The 21,908-nt window shown below is 48.6% G+C and overlaps 1 protein-coding gene across 1 annotated transcript; it reads left to right on the forward strand.

Moving 5' to 3' along the window:
* The first annotated feature begins 8,675 nt into the window (after positions 1-8,675).
* CHMP1A (charged multivesicular body protein 1A) lies at positions 8,676-20,442 on the forward strand. The gene is made up of 7 exons (XM_083165632.1): positions 8,676-8,807; positions 11,558-11,577; positions 11,681-11,758; positions 13,622-13,768; positions 15,500-15,628; positions 18,463-18,650; positions 18,848-20,442. Exons 1-7 carry the CDS (start codon positions 8,801-8,803, stop codon positions 18,867-18,869), a joined length of 591 nt encoding a protein of 196 aa, XP_083021758.1. The 5' UTR covers positions 8,676-8,800; the 3' UTR covers positions 18,870-20,442.
* The last annotated feature ends 1,466 nt before the right edge of the window (positions 20,443-21,908 follow it).

A 21,908-nucleotide genomic window follows, 5' to 3' on the forward strand; every position in this document is an offset into this window, starting at 1 on the left:
TGTTTTTATTGTGGGGAGAAGCAGTGCCACAGAGGCGCTGAGTCTCTGACAGCATTAGAGACCCTGCACCCCTCCAGAAATGGCCACCGACACTAGAGATGCAAGAGTACCTCTAGCGCGTCTACTCTGTCAGAGACACTGCACCTACACGGTGCCCCTCCCCCAGCTTATTAACGTGTTCAAAAATTGCCGTTATAGTGCTGCGGCACTGACGTCATAATACTGCGTTATTCTGTTTAAAATCATTTAAAACATTTTAAGTCAGTCAGGGGGGCTTCTGAAACCCAGGGTGGCTACCCAGAACCCCCCCCCCCTGCGTGCGTCACTGCTGGGGCTTTGCACATGCGCATGTGCAACTATGTGCATGCACACACTCCCACCATTGAAGACGGGGCCGGATTCGGACCTGTAGGAACAGGTCTAAATAGGCCCCCTAGGGCCTAATTCAGGCCTTGATGCTGCACTGACACATAAATATTTTCTCATGCACAGTCATCATCATCAGTTTGCATTGGGGTTATTGTATCCAGCAAGTTACATACAATCCACGACTAAGCACCAACACTAGAGGCCCATTTATCATTACAGATTTATGCCTAAACGGGAGCTTTCAGGGGTTAGATACCGCCCATGTGTATGAATTATACATATATGGGGGTACTTAGTATATGCTGCGACCCTTTCATTTCCACACGCAGTTGCACCCCCCATAGGTTTATAAGGGGAATGCGATGCTGCCCGATTTACCATGAATGCAAAGCCCCCACAGCTGAAAATGGCCGTAGACTATGGTCTACTCACCGGGCTGCCCACGGAACCCAACCCCCCCCCCCCCGAAAGTGCCATCTGTTCTGACCGCGCATGCGCAGTTCCCTCCAGCAGCTCCCTATTCAGAGCCCCTGTCCCTGCATGTGGGGAACCATACATTCCGCTAATGGGATCACATGTTGCAATGTGATCCTGCGCTGTAAGATCCCACCCAGATGGCATTGAACATGTGATAAATGGGCCCCTAAGCCCTTACTGTATTTGGGTGCAGCTGCCTGTACACTGTTCATGTATACGCACCTACAGTATCCCCAGTGGCGGACTAAGCACGGGGCGACAGGGGCCCCCACACCGGCTGCTGCCCTGTGCTTGAGCAGTGGGATCGGGGAGCAGAGGCGGACTGGCACAGTGCAGACGGGCAGGGGGTCCGTGCAGCGGCCTGGGCGGCCAGCGACAGGGTCCCTGCCACAGATGGGAAGTCAGCGGCGGGGTCCCTGCAGCGCATGGGAACTAGTAGCCAATACCGCTACTAGTTCCCGTCTGCTGCCGGGACCCCACCGCTAACTTCCCATACACTGCAGGGACCCCCAGTGCTGTCCAGGTACCAAGGGGATGTGTCTGCGGTGGGGGGGGGGGAGGGACTATGTGCGCTTGGTTGGGGGGGGGGAGTGTCTGCGGGGGTGGGGGGGGGGTCTGTGGGGGCCCCACAGACCTTAATCCGCCCCTGAGTATCCCAGTCCTGACTCCCCACTAGGACACAACTGCTGGTCCAGCACATGCCTGGAAAAGACATTTTATTGTATTTGTATATTGTATTGTATTGTATCTGCCTGATTTAATAAAAATAAAACATCAACTAAAATCTCTAAAAATGACTGTGCTTTATACATTTTAAAACAATGTTGATTTGTGTTGCAGCACATGATATGATTGGAACGCTGCTGCAATTAAAAGCAATGATACGAAACAATAACAATACAAAAGTAACGTCTGTCTGTAACATATTTCACCCTAACGAGCATTTTAAGAACAACTTGTCAAACGCTTTGCTGATCAAGGTCGACACAGTAACCAACTTCGCCAGGAGGCATTGTTCACCCTGCTAGGCTAGAAGAGGTCCTGTATGACGCAAACGCCAATTGTACATCACAGGAGTGTTTCTGATCTGCCATGCTGCACCTTTAATGTAATATATTGGGCCTGATTCAGACCAGTTCGCTAGGCTGCGTATACGCTCAAGTCTGCACCCCGCCCCCCCCTCCAGGCCACAGAACATCGGGTCCCCCTCCCGGCCCCCCAGAAAGGTGGGCAACCCTCCCAGATACCAGCGGCTCCCCTAAATCTCCCTGGCTGCAGCGGTAAATTACCACAACTCACATCTTTTGGGGGGGAGGTAGCCCCCCGTATTGCTGCTGACAGTCTCCTCTCTGGGCTTCTCCCAGAGAGGAAACTTTAAAAGTAGTCAACCCTGGTCGACCCCATTGTGCAATGCTCTGGGGAGCTTATACATGGCAAAAGAGTCTACTGTCGGTATCCAGAAACATGGCACCCTCCCCCCCCCCCCTTTCCCCCATGTTCCTGCAACTAAACTGTACTGTGCATGCGTGGCGGCCATTTTTCCAGTGGTTTTTTTGCTACAGCGTAGCAGGACTACAGGACGGTTTTGCATTAAAACAGGGATGAAGTGTGTGCAGTGTGGGCCCCACTGGAACCAAGGCCCTGTGTGAACCACACACACTGCACCTATTATAGAATTGCCAACTTGCTGCAATGCCCATGCTAATTCTTAGGAGGTGTGTTTTACAAGCTAAACTTGTTTATCAACAATTAAAATGACTTTGTATGGCAGTCACTCATATTCTCTCTGTAATATTTGGCAGTGATGGCATGATTCTCTGTATTATATGGAACTCATTGCAATGCTCTATGTATTATATGGTGGTCACTGATGCTGTCTGTATTATATGCTAGTCATTGCAATGTTGCCTGTATGATATGGTCCCTCCTGCGATTCTCCCTGTATCAAACGGTGGTCATAGAGGATGTATATGTGAAATTCAGTCTACTGAGGCCCTCTAGTGGTATACTAAGATATCCTTTTACAGCAGAGAATCAAAGTACGCATGTCTGAGGCCATCCTGCTACTATTTTGATCGCAGGTCGTACGCAAGTTGATTGACAGACGGCTTTTGCGGGTGGTAATAGCCTGTTTCCTGGGAGTGTCAATAAAACGCAGGCGTGCCCAGGCGTTTGGCGGGTGCTCACGCGACGCCAGCTCTGCCCCGATCAGACTGTTTCTATCGCAGCCGCCGAGTAAGTCCTGGGCTACGTACAGACTGCACAGTGAAAAAATCATTTGATGGGGAGCGGCTTGAAAATAGATTTGTGGCTATTCGCCGATCTAGCTCATTTCCGTCACCCGCGCTAAGCAATTTGCAGATTTGCACAGGGCGGGAATTTACTCTGGCTGGGCAGCAATTATGGTACTTGTTTCCTAGCACGGCACCCAGATTTTCTACGTACGGTAAACGTAGTGAAATCGCATGGCATTGCATGCGCTTTTTACATGTCATGCGATGCGATTTTCCCGTTCCCGCTCCCTGTCGGATCCTCTCAGAAATGATATGTACCTCAGAGCTCCCAGTAATTTTTAGTGATTTATCACAAATTTCCAATGTTTATTGTGATGGCTGCATCCGCAATGAATTTCTTTACGCTGTCTCAGTCGGAGGAGGAGCCGATAGCGTTCTTCCAAGGGCGCAACCTCCTTCCCGTGTCGCAGATGTGTGAAAACGGACACGCTATGAGGCTTTCTGTCCGAGAGAACATGTGGCGCTGCCACATTAAAGTCTGCAGATTGAAGGTGAGCGTGCGAGCGGCGCACTGGTTCCCGGGGTGCCGCTTGTCTTTCGTCTCCATTGTCAGATTCATTTATGCCTGGGCCCAGGATATGACATCAATCCAGTTTTGCCGGGACGAGCTGGATATGTCCAAAAAGACTGCCGCCTTATATAACAGATGGATGAGAGATGCCTGCACGTGTGACCTCCTGGCGCAGCCGCAGTGCCATATTGGCGGGCCAGGGAACATCGTCGAGGTTGACGAAAGCATGTTTGTCCGCAGGAAATATAATGTTGCCCGAAGCGACGCTTCGGGGTGTCGTGGATACTGGGGCTACAATTGTAAGCACCCATCACATGCTTTACTATGCACAAATCACATCTCATTGAATCACATGTCATAGTAAGCACCCATCACATCTCATGGCATGGGTGCTTATACAATAAATATTGCATCGCATTTGGTGCCATGCGTTCCTTCCTATGCGATATTTCATTGTATAAGCACTCCTGTGCACTTAACATGGTCATCGCATCGCACAGCACTATACACGGTACCAGGGGCGTAACTATAGCACCGCAGCCCCCGCGACCGCGGGGGGGCGCTATGCATGTGCGGGCACCGGGGGCTGCAGTGCTATAGTTATGTTAGCTGCAATGTGAAGGGAGCAGGGGGGCATTGAGGCGGCTGGGGGGACGGACGCTGCAGGGGACGGAAGCTGCGGGGGACACGGAGGCGGCAATTACTTACAGCTGAGCCGGGCAGGGGGAGCTGGGAGCTGTCTGTACTGAAGAAAAAAAAGCCCATACAATGAATGGGCAGCCTGTGATTGGCTGCTGAGCGCTCTCTCAGCCAATTGCTGACTGGCTGAGAGAGCGCTCAGCCAATCACAGGCTGCCGATTCATTGTATGGGCTTTTTTTTTTTTTCTTCCGTACTGACAGTGACAGCTCCCGGCTCCCCCTGCCCGGCTCAGCTGTAAGTAATTGCCGCCTCTGTGTCCCCCGCAGCGTCCGTCCCCCGCAGCGTCCGTCCCCCCAGCCGCCTCGCAGCGTCCCCCCCACCTGCATTGACGGCTACCTGGGGGAGCAGCAGGCGGCCCAGATGGAGACCGGGGGCGCGGCGGGAGAATATAAAGAAATCTTATTCAAAAGACCGGGCGGCGGCTGATTGGCTGAGAGCTCAGCCAATCAGCGGCCGTCCGGTCTTTTGAATAGGATTTCTTCCTATTCTCCCGCCGCGCCCCCGGTCTCCATCTGCGCCGCCTGCGGTCCTCGCCTGCCGCTCCCCCAGGTACCCACAGATATATCGGATCTGAACATTTAGACTGCGGGGGTTGGTGCGGCGGGCGGAGGGGCGGGTGAGTGGCTGGGCGCCCTCCCTTTAACGGCGGGGGGGGCGCCCAAAATGTAGTTACGCCACTGCACGGTACGCAATGCTATACGATTTTCCTATGCAGAATAGCCCACTAATCAAATAGCAGTGCTAGGAAACAAGTACCCAATTATCTGATCACAGGGCTCAGCAATTTATCAAAGAGCGAATCAGGGGCGGGATGCTCTTACAAGAAAATGCGCTAAAAACCCTGTTGTCTTGGTTTTTACCACATTTCCGTGGTCTGTAAACCCCCTCTGTCGGTGCAGCACTGCAAGGAATCTGTCACGGATCTCTCCCAGCATGCCCTGCGGCCGGCGCTGTCAATCTGCACAAGTGAAGAGGGACTCCTGGGTGTCAGACCCATCAGTTCAGGGAAGGCACTGCATTGCAAAGGACAGCAAGATCTGTCCTTTGCCTTACTAATGGCATACAGTATGTTAGAGCATATTCGATTAGTATGCGGTAACAGGCAGAGGGAGGCCAAAACGGTAGACGGATGTTAGAACATTCCACTCCAGGTCTGAATAACCCCCAAATGCCTCTATGGATTTTGTGTTTTATACTTTAAAAACCATAGAGTTCTTCCAGGTAATGCAAGAGACTGGACTTGCAAGACAGACCTCCAATAACTATATGAAGAACTTTGGCCTTTATTAAGATATGATCGCAGTACAAATTTGTTCTCAAAATGGGAAAAAAACATGTGCACTGCAGGTGGGGCAGATGTAACGTGCAGAAAGAGTTACATTTGGGTGGGGTATGTTGAAACCAAAGTCCAGCAGCAGAGTAGCTTGTCCCTCCTGGCATAGGTCATGTTGGGAGGTATGTAATCAATCAAATAGGTGTTTTATCGAATACTTTTGATGCGACGGTTACCATGGCATCGAAAGATTCGATGGCAGAAGCCCAGCCTTCATTTGTTGGTGCCGGTGGGCTTCCGATGTCTGGGGTAAATTTATTAAGCTCGGTGAAGTGATAAAGTGTCTAGTTTTTATCACCGGCCAATCAGCTCCTACCTGTCATTTTTCAAACTAAGCCTGTAACTTCACAGTTAGGAGCTGAGTGGCTGGTGATAAAAAGCAGAGACTTTATCACTTCACTGAGCTTAATAAATCTGCCCCTCTATCCCTAATGCGCACACGCAAAGAAAAAAAGGTACTTGTTTCCTATCTGGGCGCCCAGGTTTTCAACGTACGGCACCGTAATGAAATCGGATCGCATCGCATCGGATTCGGTACTCGATGATGTACGATGGCATACGATGCTATCCGATCCGATTTCATTTTAAATCGGATCGCATCGCTTGCGGTGACGCGATCAACCCCGATTTTTACATTGGAATCAATGTTAAATGGTCCCTGAGACCCGATTTTACATTGATTTCAATGTAATAACCCCGCAAACCCACGATTTGTATAGGAAACCCCCCCTGATGGTTTAAAATGCGCCTCCATTGTTAACGCCACCCCAGTATTGACGTCAACCCGAAGCGTGGCGAGCGCAGCGGTACGCGTCCTCCGACTTTTTGATACCCCCACTATCCACGTCGGCGTGGAGTTGAGAATAGAATAGTGTGGCGAGCGCAGCGAGCCACCGAGCCCGAAGCGTGGCGAGCGCAGCGAGCCCCGCGAGGGGCCGCGGATACCTGTGAAGCCCGCGAGGGGACACGGATACCTGTGAAGTATCCGCGTCCGCTCGCCACGCTTCGGGCTCGGTGGCTCGCTGCGCTCGCCACACTATTCTATTCTCAACTCCACGCCGACGTGGATAGTGGGGGTATGAAAAAGTCGGAGTACGCGTACTGCCGCCGCTCGCCACGCTTCGGGTTGACGTCAATACTGGGGTGGCGTTAACAATGGAGGCGCATTTTAAACCATCAGGGGGGGTTTCCTATATATCCTATGGGCCAACCATAAAAGTGGGAACGAAATCGGATCGCATCGCATCGCATCGTTCAGTATCGTGTATGTGCATTTGTGGTATCCGATGCGATGCGATCTGATTTTTATACGCAGGGCCGTTTCTACAGGCGGACAAGCCGTGCAGCAGCCCGGGGCGCCGCACGGCTTGTCCACCTGTTACACAGCCAGGGCGCCCGGCCGGCAGCTGAGCTCTCAGCTCCCCACAGCCCACAACGCCGCTGCCGCCGCCGCCGCCTCCAAGTCTCCCCCGCCGCCTCCGCCTCCAAGTCTCCCCCGCCGCCGCCTCCTCCAAGTCCCGTCTCGCCCCCCCGCAACGAATAGGCGCACAGGTGAGCCCCAGGGGAGGAGAGCGCAGCGCGTCTCTCCTTCCCCTCGCTCACTGTGTCCTTGGGCTGGCAGCCAATCAGAGGACCTCGCGGGCTGGCAGCCAATCAGGAGCCAGCCCGCGAGGTATGAATGGCTGCCGGCTCAGGGACACATCGAAAGCAGCAGCAGCAGCATGCAGCGGCGGGGGACTGGAGGGGGAGACCCAGAGAGAGAGAGAGTGAGTTGTGCTGCTGGGCAGTGCTGGCACTTTGGGGGAATGTGTGGCACTGTGGGGGCATATATGTGGCACTTTGGGGGCATATATGTGGCACTTTGGGGGCATATCTGTGGCACTGTAGGGGCATATCTGGCACTGTGGGGGCATATGTGTGGCACTGGGGACATATCTGTGGCACTAGGGGCATATTTGGCACTGTGGGGGATATATATGTGGCATTGTGGGGGCATATCTGGCACTGTATGGGCATATGTGTGTCACTGTGGGGGCATATGTGTGTCACTGTGGGGGCATATGTGTGGCACTGGGGGGGCATATCTGGCACTGGTGACATATCTGGCACTAGGGGCATATTTGGCACTATGGGGGCATATATATGTGGCACTGTGGGGGCATATGTGTGGCACTGTGGGGGCATATGTGTGGCACTGTGGGGGCATATTAATAAACAGCATGAGTTGTGCGGCAGCGGCGTGTGGGGCATAATGTGTAATAGGCATTACGGTGTGGGGAGTATTGTGTAATTGCCATCACAGTGTGGGGTGTAACGGGCATCATAATGTGTAATTGTCATCATGGTGTGCGGCGTAATGTGTAATTGTCATCACGGTGTGCGACATAATGTGTAATTGTCATCACGGTGTGCGACAATGTGTAATTGTCATCACGGTGTGCGGCGTCATGGATAAATAGTGTATAATGATTCAAGTAACCTGTCATTGTTTGGCCTTGATCTGTGAGGCGTACTAGGTCACTGTGTGGGCCTTTATATTTTTATGTCACTGTGTGTCCTTCAGCCGGCCAACTAAAGTGCGGGAGTACAATGACAATTCCTGCGGTAACCAATGTCTGGACATGCAGGTTGCAAAGGTGAGTTGTAAGGTAATTGTTTTCCTGCTAGACCACGCCCTTATATTAAGCCACGCCCATTTAAAAAATAAACCACGCCCCCTATTTTGACGCGCGCGCGCAATTTCTTCTATGCTGTGTTAACTTTTTATATTTGGGGGGGGAGCTAAATTGCCCTGGGAGCTAAATTGTCTAGAAACGGCCTTGTTTATACGGAGAATAGCATGGTGCGCAATTAACGTAGCGGGCGCCCAGATAGGAAACAAGTACCGAAAAAAAGAAACCCTGCAACTTCTTAAAGCACTGAAATGAAGTTCCACTTCCTCCCCATCGGGAGAGAGCGAGTTACGGTCACGTGATCATCTCACTCCGCCCACCTAACTCTCGGTGGATTCCCCATCACACTATCGCGAGAGTTGCTGGGAGAGGAGGTCAGGTGACAGAACCCGGAAGTGTCGGTGCTCGGCGGTGACTGTCTCTGGCTATAGAAGGGATCCGGGATGGACGGTGAGTGGGGGAGAGGGAAATGCGCGGCTGTTACCGGCACCTTTGAGCCAGGGGACACTGTCAGGGCTACAACGCAACCTCGCACGTACAGTTCAGCTCTCAACTGCCCTGTAGTAGTCACAGTCCTATTTATGTATATGTGTGTGTATACCTATCTATTTATATCTATACATACCCAGACGCACACACTACCCCCAGAGTCTCCCCATACATTGCACCTACATAGTGTGTCTGCCTGATTCTGGGTAGCTGGCCATTTAAGACATTATTACGGAATCAGACCTACCAGCAGTGATGTCATTGCTCCATGACGTTATCAGCAGTGATGTAATTGTTCCATGATGTTACCAGTAGTGACGTCATTGTTCCATGATAGCATGGCAGTGTTCCTGCCCTCTTGACTGTGAATCGGGTGTGTTTTATGATCAGCTGGGAATGAGTCTCACACCTGAGTGACAGAGGTGTGTGTGTTTTCATAGTGACTTGTGACCTGCACTGGCAACGAAACAATGTAACATTATATTTATTTTCAGTATTTCTATCTAATCTTAGCTGTGACATTCTAGCACATGGTTATAACAACAGTAAATAAATATAGAATTGATATATGTTTGGGCTGGATCAATTTAGTAATTTAGGTCATATTTTCATAACCACATATGTATATATTATCTGTCATGTTTTTGTCTTTCTCTTCTGAAATATCCCATGTTCAGTTCCAGAAATAGGAGCATTCGGTAAAAGTTAGTTTATAGCACAAGTAGCTTTAGTACTTGGTTGGAGATGTATGGAGCAATGAAAAGAGTTCGAGTTGTCTGGCAACCAATCAGCTTTGACGTAACATTTATCTAGAGCATTCTATAACATTATAGGTAGCAGCTGACGTGTTGCCATGGGTATCTTCTCCACTGACTCACTTCTCCATTCTTTTCACTGCTTGGTCCCAAGTTTATCTTGGGTAATGAGTCTTAAAACTACCAGCTGGACTCAGAGGCAGTGGGGCTTTCTTTCTTATTTTATAAGCATAATATAGCAATGTATGCAAATCCATTGGTTTACATACATACTTATCCAATGTTAGACAGTCAGCATATGCACGGGATCTACAACAGGGTTGCCTACCTGACCCTCTCCTTCAGGGAGACAATGCTCTGTTCCTGGCCTTCCCTGGTAATGTAGGATTGCCACCACCTGTGGGAGCTAGGTAATTGATAAGAAAGGTGTCAACACAGGTGATGGTAATCCTACATTACCAGGGAAGTCCAGGAACAGAGCATTTTCTCCCTGAAGGAGAGGGCCAGGTAGGCAATCCTGCGTTTCTCCCATTTCTTTAAATGTACCACTTAGGGGTAATTTGATTAAGATGGGAGTTCTATTTGAAGATGGGGTGTTGCCCCTAGCAATCTATTATCTTCTAGAAGGTGCTAAATAAGTAGAATCTGGTTGCTATGGGCAACTTCCCATCTTCAATAGGAAGGGGAGTATTCAGCAGCCGCTATGTCCCCTGTCGCTATTTTTGACAGGGAACATAGCGGCCGCCACCTATTCAATGCCGCCATTTCCGTCATCATTGAAGGTGGATTCCGACAAAACAGATCCAACTTTACAACAAGTTGGATCTGTGTTGTCATAATCGGAATCCACAACCGTTTTCGCAGATACGCCTACTTCTTCACACTTGACAGGCAGACCATTGAATTCCGGCTGTGGAGTATCTGACGTGCGGAGTGGATATGGCCTGGGATTCTGACTGTCGGGGTGTTGCGACAATCGGAATCCCAGATTAAATACCACCTTTATTATCTGATCATTATCCTGGTGAAGATCCGATCTTGGAATCTGGCAATAAATCCAGGTCAACTCGGTCTGTATAGTAAAGCTGCCTAAATCCAGTTTTTGTTTTTTTTATTTCTCTATTAATACAAAGCAACAGAGGGATTTTTCTTCTATTGTCATAATAAGATCCAATCTCTCCTCTCTTGGGGGTAGATGTATGAAACGGTGATAAGGAAGGAGTAGTGATAAAGTGCCTGGTACTTTATCACTGGCCAATCAGCTCCTAACTGTCCCTTCTTAAACCGAGCCTGTAACTTAACAGTCAGGAGCTAATTGGCTGGTGATAAAGTACCAGAGACTTTATCACTTCTCCATTATCACTGCTTCATGCATCCATGTGTGTGAGTACCACATGGATCTCCTTCAGATCCAGGACTTTCAATAAATATTATGAGCTTAAACTCCTAAAGGGGAATTCAGTTAAGAACGAGTTTCTGGATGAGTGTCTGGAGCTATTTATTTGTCCGTGTTTTAATCCTACAACTAACCAATTTCTTCTCACACCGTCCTGGGTGCTAACCGGCGCCTTGGTACTAGGTGCACTGTTACATGGCAGTTACAGCATCACACCAGGCATTTACGTCTGAAAATGCTATTACCATACAGTAGAAGTGACTTCTGCTCAGAGTTCTTCCCTATAGTAATAGAATTGGGCTCCAGCAAGGAACAGACCTCCTCCCAGAGCCCCCCCCCCCCCCCCCATGCTTTTCTAGTGTTGCTTAGGGGTAGATGTACTAAGCTGTAGAGAGAGAACCAACCAATCAGCACCTAATAGGCCAATCAGATGTTTCCTTTTATTTTCGGTCCTGTATTGCCTTGTTTTGCTGGGCACCAATTTCCCAAATGTCCAACATTATCCCTACATTGTGAAAGTTTATTATGAGTACTAACGTGCTGTCTCCTGTTTTTTACAGACACACTGTTTCAGTTAAAGGTGAGACAATGTCATAGCCCAGGGCGAGTTCCCACTTGCGCGCTAATTCTCGCGCGCTCCTGTTCATCGCGACCTTGTTGGCTGACTTGTGATGTCTTTTCAGTTCACAGCCAAGCAGCTGGAGAAGCTGGCAAAGAAAGCCGAGAAGGATTCCAACACTGAGAACGCCAAAGTGAAAAAGGTCTGTGATAAAATGGCAGGCTGCTGGCACTCTGTATAGCTTTGATAGCTAGGAAGCCATTGGTCTAGCTGGGCCAAATCTTAGTATCAATACAAACATTCTTTATAAAATCATATGATATATTTATTACATAACCAATCATCATGGAAGTTCGATGTTTTAAAATCGGTCTTTATCGATGTAGGACTTCCAGGGCTAAAGCACAAATTTACTGACTACATCTTGTGAGATTTCTTAAAAAATGCCCTGGAATCGCCAGTGCTAATATTGCCCCATGTGTATGCCCCCTCAGAGAGCCTTGAGGACGTATTTGGCAACCTCTGGTATAGGCTTCACTATCTCCCTAGAGGGAGCTTTTGGGTCATTCCTTGGCAGGCTGGACTGTGCGCATGCGCTGCCCGATGGGCGAGCCAGAACCTGGAGGTTTATTACTTTTCTGCAGCAAAGTAACGCTCTGTTGTGTAATCATTGCAGGACAGACTCTTATTGAACGCTTTGTCCTCACATGACTTCAATGATAAGTTTCTCCATTATGTCATCTGTTACAGTAACAATTATTTTTGATAACTAGACACCTATGCACTGTTTCATATATACATGTACTGCCCCTGCTGATATTCATGTAATGGATGGTGTAATGGTTAGCATTTCTGCCTCACAGCACTGAGGGCATGGGTTCCACCATGGCCCTAACTGTGCAGAGTTTGTATATTCTCCGCCGGGTACTCCGGTTTCCTCCCACAATCCAAAAATATACTCGTAGGTTATTTGGCTCTTAACAAAATTAACCCTAGACTGTCTGTGTGTGCGTGTACATGTGGTAGGGAATATAGATTGTAAGCTCCACTGGGGCAGGGACTGATGTGAATGTTCAACTATACTCTGCAAAGCGCTGTGGAATATGTGCGCGCTATATAAGAAACTGTTAATAAATAATAAATGGTACTTGTGTATTATCACGGCGCCCACGATATTAACTCCTACAATATATAATCGCATCGCATGCCATACACCCGATGCACAGCGATGCGATTTTAAATTGTATAAGCCCCCTATACGATTTTTAATTGTATAAGCACCCTAATGGGGGCTTACAATGTTAAATGCGCCCCCCATGCCACCCCCACTATGAACGCCAACCCGAAGCGTGGTGAGGGGTGGCGGTACGCGTCCTCCGATTTTTTTCATACCCCCACTATCCACGTTTGCGTGGAGTTGATTTTATATAGTGTGGCGAGCGCACGCGTATTACTTTACATGTATTCCGCGTCCCCTCGCAGGGCTCGGTGGCTCGCTGCAGTCGCCATACTATATAAAATCATCTCCACACCGACGTGGATAGTGGGGGTATGAAAAGGTGGAGGACGCATACCGCCGCTCCTCGCGCGCTCGCTGCACTCGCCACGCTTTGGGTTGGCGTTGATAGTGGGGGTGCTTTTAACATACTAAGCACCCATCACGTTTAATTATCTTATAGGGAGCACTTTTAACATTGAAAAACCCATTAGGGTGCTTATACAATTTTAAATCGCATACCATTGAATATGCGATACTATGGCATACAATGCGATGGTATACAATTTAAAATTGTATAACATCGCCTGCCATCGCGTAACATCGCATCGCATGCCTTATGGTCTGCGATGCGATGGGCGCCGTGCTAGTACACAAGTACCTAATAAATAAATAATGTAACATTTAAAAAAAAAAAAAAAAAGATTTGGTGAAAAGATTGATAAGATATTCTGAATACGGTTTTATCACTATAATTTCAAGCTAGTGCAAGCAGACCAGACATCAGGGTCTGTGTTGTGTATTCTTCCATGAGTTGCACATTGAGCATTATCCCCCCCCCCCCCACAGGCGCTGCAGCAGAAGAATGTGGAAGTGGCCCGGGTTTATGCTGAGAATGCCATCAGGAAGAAGAACGAGGGGCTGAACTGGCTGCGGATGGCATCGCGGGTAGATGCTGTTGCCTCTAAAGTACAAACAGCGGTTACCATGAAAGGGGTACGTGGCAAATCCTCCCTACAGTAGTGGTTCCGTGCACTGCAGTGATGTGCCGTCCTGGTGTTGCAAAGCGCATTGCAACCAGCAACTGCACTCATGTTTTACCACTTGCCCAAGGGAAATTGGCCATGATAAGCTTACTGTAAATATGATGACAACCCAGCATTGTGGAAGGTTGCCAGGTACATCTCTGCTATTGAATCTGTCCCTGTGATGGCTACACAGTAGCTGTATAATTACATAGTGATGTCACACGTGCGCTATGAGCATATCTGGAAGTACATGTGACATCATTAATGGCCGTTATAACAGCTGAAGAGATGCCTGCAGCATACTTCTAGGATGGTTGTTATACTCTCCCCATTGCCAAGTGTTGTCATGTACACCCAGTGCCCTGGGATATGGTTTCTCATCCCATGTGTGTCCAGCATTACTGCAAGCTGCTGTTATCTTTTTACACATAGGGCCTTATTCTGGTTGACTCGCTCGGATGCGAATTTGAATCCTTGCGAATCACCCTAACTCCGCTTTGCGAATGGCTAGCTGACACCACCCATTCGCAAGCGGGATTCGTTCGCTAGGCTTGCGAATGGAAGTTTTGGTACTTGTGTATTATAGCGGCGCCCCCGATGTTGGTCGTACGATGTTTTTATCGCATCGCATGCCATACACCCGATGGCATGCGATGCGATTCTACGCGATTTTGCCCCCTATACGATGGAAAATTGTATAAGCACCCAAATGGGTGCTTACAATGTTAAATGCACCCCCACGCCACCCCCCCCCCCCCACTATAAACGTGAACCCGAAGCGTGGCGAGCGCAGCGAGCATGCAAGAGGCGGCGGTACGCGTCCTACGACCTTTTCATACCCCCACTATCCACATCGGCGTGGAGTTGAGAATATAAAGTGTGGCGAGCACAGCGAGCCACTGAGCCCGAAGCGTGGCGAGCGGACGCGGGTACCTTCACAGGTATCCGCGTCCCCTCGCGGGCTTCACAGGTATCCGCGGGGCTCGCCACACTTTATATTCTCAGCTCCACGCTGACGTGGATAGTGGGGGTATGAGAAGGTCGGAGGACGCGTACCGCCGCCGCTCGCCACACTTCGGGTTCACGTTTATAGTGGGGGTGCATTTAACATTGTAGGCACCTATTAGGGTGCTTATACAAATTTTTATCGCATCGCATTGTATGGCATTGTATGCCATATACAATGTCATACAATTTAAAAATTGTATGACATTGTACAACATCGCGCGATATTGCATCGTATGCCTTTTGGTATGCGATGGGCGCCGCTATAATACACAAGTACCGAAGTTTTACATGAACATCCATTCCCATGCCAGTTGGAACCTCCCCCCATCTTTCGATGGTCGCTAACCATGAAATGATGGTGAAGGCGAACGCATATTTAAGGGTGGTCCAGACCACTCTCCACCCCACTCACAAGGCTGGGTGCGTGCACTCGGCGACCAGAATTTTGCTGCTGCGCATGCGCGAAATATCGGTTCCCTAGCGAATTCCCATCTGAGTGAGTCAACCAGAATAAGGCCCATACTGTAAAGATTGGGATATTCATAGTCATGCTCTATATAAAATATCTAGATTTTAAGTATTATGTTTAAAGTGTTTCTGTGCAACCTACTTTGAGGCAGTAACCGCACTTGTAGAGATTCCTGACAATGCTGAGACCTCATCAGGGCTTCTGCCCGTTCTCCCCACACAGGTGACTAAGAACATGGCTCAGGTGACAAAGGCTCTGGACAAAGCTCTGGGCGCGATGGACCTGCAGAAGGTGTCTGCTGTGATGGATAAGTTTGAGCAGCAGGTGCAGAATCTGGATGTGCACACGTCGGTGAGTGTCTGCCCTCTGTCACTATACACCCCCTCTATCCACAGTGTTCTAATGCTGCTTCCCAGTAATCTGTGTATGAGCGTCTCATGTAGGATCTGTCCTGCTTCCGATTTTACCAGATAACTTATTATTTAACAATACTATTCCTCTACTACGCCTGTACCGCTGCCTACACGTGGGCCCTGATTCTGGTTTGCTCGGTATGTTGTGAACATCGCAGCTTACAGAGCCCCAGAGACGCCGCCCATCCGAATAGCCACTCCCACCCTCAACCGATACCCCTTGTAACAAAAACACATCCCCCGCATGCCTCCGCTGCAGGAGAAATCATTCGATGGTCACCGACCATCGAATGATTTCTCCTGGCTTCGCAAGTAAAAGCGAGTGGCAACAGATATTTATTTGCGTGCGCCTGCACGAAGACGGGGTGGTCAGCCGCCTGCCCCCAATAGGCATAGGCCCACCTGCGTGGGAACGCCCAGTGTTTTTATGGGGAGGCCCATAAAACACTAGGCATTCCCACGGGCGATCGCCGCCGCCGTCCTCCGATGTTTGCGAAGGGCTCGGCAACTATGCAAGTCGCCAGAGCCATTCGTAAAGGGGAGCTGTAAATGCGCATAATAGACCATGCACATAGGCAGTCCCCCCCCCCCCCCCCCCCAAAAAGGCTGAACTGGTACTTATGTAATATCTGGGCTCCCATGTTAAATGCACCCCATTTTTTCATACCCCTACTATCCAATTACGCATGGAGTTGATTTTATATAGTGTGGCGAGCGCAGCGAGCCACCGTGCCCGAAGCGTGGCGAGCGCAGCGAGCCCCGCAAGGGTATGCGGTGTCATAAGAAAAACGGGAGCCCAGATATTACATAAGTACCGCTGAACTCTCTAAAAAGCGAGTGAATCAGAATGACCCCCATTATACAGTCTCCGACAGATAGCTAGACTGGATAATGCTAGGAACGGTGCTATACTGCATCTCTCCACTGGGTGGTAGTCATGGTCAGCTTGTTACTGCTACCTATTTCCGTTCTGTCTAATCGCTAGTAAAGTACAATAATGCCTCAGTCCTTTGAAGTACAAGACAACGTTTGTGACTCATACACAGTGAAAGTCCCGCAATTTCCCCCCTATAGTAATTGTATACTTGTGGTTTGCGGAGAGTGTAGAACACGATGCTGATCTACAATAGTTTCTGTTCTGTTCTCTGTTCCGTTTGATGTATTCTCAGCACACATTGAGCTGACGGTAAATATCACGCTGTGCTGTCCTGGATTGTTCGTTTTTTAATGTTTTTATTTTGCTAATTAAATCTTAATTAAAAGCTACATTCGCTAATAAAGCCGCTATTCATAGATAAGCAGATCTTGGCACAGCTTATGATTTCTGTCAATTACCTCTTGCTATATAACTGGATATTGGCTATTGTTCTCTGTTATCAACAATTTCCAGCATAAAGTGGTTAAAAGACACTAGTTTAGGGATGGGAAGCCTTTGGCACGCCAGCTGTTGTTGAGCTACACTTCCCAGCATGCCCTGCAACAGATTTAGCATGGTCAAATAGCAACGCTGTAGCAGAGCATGCTGGGATGTGTAGTTCAACAACAGCTGAAGTGTCAAGGTTCCCCATCACTGCACCACATGCTGAATGGCATTTCCTGGCTGGGATTGTGCTGTTTATTGTGTACAGATGAGATTTCATTTTAGCTCTTGTTTTGCAATGAACATGCAATACATAGCTGTGAGTTTATGCTGCTGTTACTGATCATGCTTGTTACTTACACAGACCTTAGTGTACAGAATAAGCACAGACACTAGATTAATACATACGAATAATGTAAGTATAGAGGATTACGGAAGGTGGCCAATCAGCAAATGGGAACTGGCGAGCCTGTCGGCCTCAGACTTTGCAGACTCTGGTAGATATCCCTTAGAGAGAGGTAACAGAATAGTCCATAGTAATCAACCTCTATGGGGGTTTCATTTTCTATTATGTTTGCAAAATACTTCAACATACTACAAGTATACTGCTCTGTAGTGATTATAGTCAGCGGTCTTTACAACGCATCGTATATACACCAAAGGGAGTGTATTATACAGCCTTGTTTGGATTATCACTGGTAATTCAAAGACCACAACGTTTTTGCTGTATCTTGCTGCATTCTGATTGTGCCATAGACCACAATCAATGTCTGATTTAAGATCTATCCATCTTGTATGGATGGTAAATGCAGTCAGACGCTGACCACCTACAAATACACCAGCTGCCAAAATAGCATACAGACCAATCCACTGCAAGCTGCGTAACCGACCTAAACAGAAACCATGACTGAGTAATGTGGGGGCAGCAAAACAAGAGAGTAAGGGACATCTGTGACAGCCAGTAATGAATATACCTGTAAGCCAACTAAGAGATCTGGAAAACATGCACTGTTGGAGGGCCTCCATCTTTATGTGCGCACTCCACATCCTAACTGCAGTTTGAGTTGTTCTACTTTCTTATCAGGGGTGGGATGTAATACGTTGAGAGTCTGGTGGCCCTGTGGGGTGCTGGACAAGCTCTGGGGTTTTAAAAGGGGCGGTCCATTACAAGGCAATGATTGTCCCTTTAAAAAACCCTTTGGCAGTTGTGTGGGATGACGGCCAAATGCATTACATCCGGTTCCATGGGAGATGGGCAAGGTAGGTAGCAGGGACCAGTTACGGCTGCTGCTTGTAAAGAACGTTGCATGGAAATGTATTTGCTTTCCTTTACCAAGCACAAACAGAAATGTTGAACTTAAAGCCCCTTTATTCTATGACTCCCTGATACTGACCCTCTGACTCTCCCACAGGTTATGGAGGATTCCATGGGCTCAGCAATGACCCTCACTACCCCCCAGGAACAGGTGGATAGTTTAATACTGCAGATCGCAGAGGAGAATGGGCTGGAGGTGATGGATCAGCTGAACCAGCTCCCCCAGGATGCTTCCTCAGTGGGCGAAGCCTCTACCCGCGCTCCGGAAGACCAGCTGTCACGCAGGTGAGGATGGTGCTTGACCTGTTGCTGTATTGGCAGCAATAGAGAACATGTATAGCTGTGTATCTCGCATGATCTTCTGCAGATAGGAGCGTAGAATTGGCCACGCTTGTCCTGATGTTCTAGCGACGGTGCTGTGCGTGGTGTCTGTTCAGGTATAGATCTACGGCATCGCTAACTTCCGTCCTTTCCTCTTTCAGACTGGCTGCTCTGAGGAATTAAGGTCCCACAGAATCTGCTTTCAGGAGCATTCAGGGGTTTGGGTTACACTGCTGTCTCTATCCCACCGTGGCCTTCACCAATCCTTTTGGGAGGACATTGGGCCCCGGCGACGTACTGCTACTGCTGTCCGGTTCCTCTGCAGTGCTGAACCCTGAATCCGGCCTATCCGTTAATATGGTTCTCCCGATGCATGGAAGGCGATGCATTCACTCTAATAATGTACATATATCCTATACTCTCGCTACTCTTCCTAAGTCCCACAAAGAAGCAGACAGCTTGCCAAATATGCATTGCTGGGGCACGGTAACTCTAGTGACAGTGACAGAGATAGGAGCGACTCCAACAGATACAGTTGTTTGTATGCCCAAGTTATTGTTGTATCTGGTAGAGACCCCTGACCCCCTCTGTCTGTGTGGGCTACTCTATGGTTTTTCACACGGAGCGGCCACCGATCTCGATTCAAGGTGCCTGTATCCGCTGGCAGGGAGGGACGGACGGCGCGGGGGTCATGTTGCATTGAGCAGCATGGCCCTCGTTCTGAGATAGTAGAAATAGACTGTACTGCACAGTCTATTTCTACTTTTGATTCCGATGCCACACATCGGAATCTAATTACGATCGGGAACGGGTAGACACGGTGCGATTTGTACTATTTGCTATGCGATTTCCACTATATAGTGAAAATCGCAAGTTTGTGTAAACAGCATTAGTGTCATTTTATTCTTGAACTTTTGGAGTGAATCTCGGTGGGACTGTCATTCTTAAAGCTTCCGAGCCCCTCATTGTGCATGGACCCCAATTCTTAGGCACCTGTGTCATGCCTGGAGTACATCCTAAATACCAAAGTGACGACACAGACAGACGGTTTGCTTTACGTAGCTTTAAGCGCAATATATCCGTGCATATGACACAAGTCATCCAAGCAATGATGCTTAATATCAGGGTAGGACATATAATGCTTCCAGAGATCCAGGACTATATAATGTATAGCCGAGCGCCCCAGAGCCCCACTGTTGTATCTGTCTTTCTTTGCCAGGTCATTTGCTTGTAACCCTGGTTGTGAACGGGTTCTAAGACCTTGTTATCGTGTGCCTGTTAATCTTGAACACCCTCCTGGCAGTGCCATGTATGGTTTTTTTCTTCAGTAGAGTCTAGTACCAGCGAGGCCTTTAGATACACATGGGGAGTGGGTAAGCACAGGTATGTATGCTGTAAATATACATGTACTTGTGACAACACTAAAGCTGGACCTCTGTTTGTGTTTCTTGGTACTCCGCTGTCAAGTGGCAAATACATAGTCATCCGATTGTTCTACCCGTCCCCCTTCTCCTCGCCTTCTCCGTTCAGTGCCACCTGCTACACCGCTAAGTCTGATCGTGCTCTATTATTTTAAACCTATGTAGATTTTCCGAGGTGTCCCTATGTAAATGATTTGTTTTTTTGTTTTCTTTTTAAAGATGCCTTTTGTTTATAAATTTTCTGCTTTTGTCTTTTTGTTTTTGTTTTGGGTGTAATTTTACTGTAAAGAGAGGTTTGTATTTTACGTTTCAAAATAAATTCTTATAATTCCTTACTGTGGTATCCTTCTGCCTCGTACGTATGATCTTGCGGTGAGATGCCAGATGCATGTGTTTTGTTATGGGATGGGAGTATGTGGCACTTATTTTGTCCTCACTTTGGGGGTTATTCTAAACGTGCAGGTGTAAACGGGAATGCCAAACTGCTTGTTCACCGTCCTGTTCGCACTTAGCGAGGGGGGGGCGTGCGTGCGGCGTAACATCCACATGCAAATGCTGCCAATTTCGCAGTAGTGCGTGTGAACCAGATTAAGGTCCTTTGTGATTGTACAACATCCATTGTGGATGTTGGTCATAGGGTCGACAGTCATTCGGTTGACCACTGTTGGTTGACATGCAAAAGGTTCACTTGCATTATGCCGCAATAGACAAACTGTCGACATGATGGGTATTTTGTAGATTTCTTTGGTGTCGACATGGACGCCATAGAAGTGTACTATTATATTCCCCCTTGATGTCCACTAGGATGGTAACGTATTTAAAAAAAAAATGAAATAAAAAACCTTTAGTGCGTGTCGACCTTTGGCTTGTTGAACCAATGGCAAGGCTTTAGGGTCAAGCTGTAGTTTGCAGTAATGTTAAATGTTGATCTGATTCTTGCCTTGTTTAATGTCATCTTGGATTGAGAACCGCTGCTCTATAGCATTATCTTGCAGGCAGGAGTATTTCAGACAGAAATCTGTGGGAGCGGTTTGGGCGGAAAAAAGCCATTTCCAGAAAGAGAACAGAATTAAATAACTCACAGGGTTGCCACATAAACTGTGAGTCAATAAAAAAAAAACTGTACTTGCGTAGTTTCATGGCACCACGCTACGCTATGTTGTCAGTGTAGACCATGCTATGTTGTCAGCGTAGGCCAACGACAGCTCTGCGTAGTCAGCGTAGTGTCCCCGTCAGGCAGCGTAGTCACCGTACTGTCTCCGGGAGCTGCAGCTCTGTCCCCGTCGTCCCTGGCAAGCCTAGTGAGCGCCGGTACCCGCCAGATCCCCTGCGCTGGTGGATGCCGGCGGAGAGGTGCTCCATCTGCCTGGAACGCACGAGCATCATACGCAAGTGCGTCTCAGTAATTCGTGCGGCAACCCTGCCTGTGTCTGCTTCAGTGAGACGGTTAGGGGGTTCGGTAGCACGTGCGTCTCGTGCACAAAGGGGGGTGTGGGCGCAAGTGCGTCTCATGCACAATAAAGGACGCATTTGCCAGTATCCATGTTATTGGAAAAAAGGGGGTAGGTTAGCGCTAAGGATATCTATGCACGAAGGGGCTGCAGGACCTGAGTGGTCCAGGCTCTGGAGTAATGCAGTAGAATACAGGAGTGGTACTGCGCTCACCTTCTTGGTACCTTGATATGATGTTGTTATCAAAATCAAGGTGCCCGTGGTATGTATAAGTGGGGTGCGTGCCTGTGCACCAATGTGTGATAGACACTGATGTAACCTAATGCTCACACTCTGAAAAAAGGAGACT

This window comes from Crinia signifera, chromosome 11, assembly GCF_055691185.1.
Source record: "Crinia signifera chromosome 11, ASM5569118v1, whole genome shotgun sequence".
In the NCBI taxonomy this organism is placed as follows: domain Eukaryota; kingdom Metazoa; phylum Chordata; class Amphibia; order Anura; family Myobatrachidae; genus Crinia; species Crinia signifera.

Bases quoted from the DNA above. Each gene is read 5' to 3' on its own strand.
- CHMP1A (XM_083165632.1), top strand. The intron at 11,578-11,680 runs GTGAGACAATGT...ATGTCTTTTCAG, and splicing joins ACACACTGTTTCAGTTAAAG to TTCACAGCCAAGCAGCTGGA. The intron at 13,769-15,499 runs GTACGTGGCAAA...CTCCCCACACAG, and splicing joins CAGCGGTTACCATGAAAGGG to GTGACTAAGAACATGGCTCA.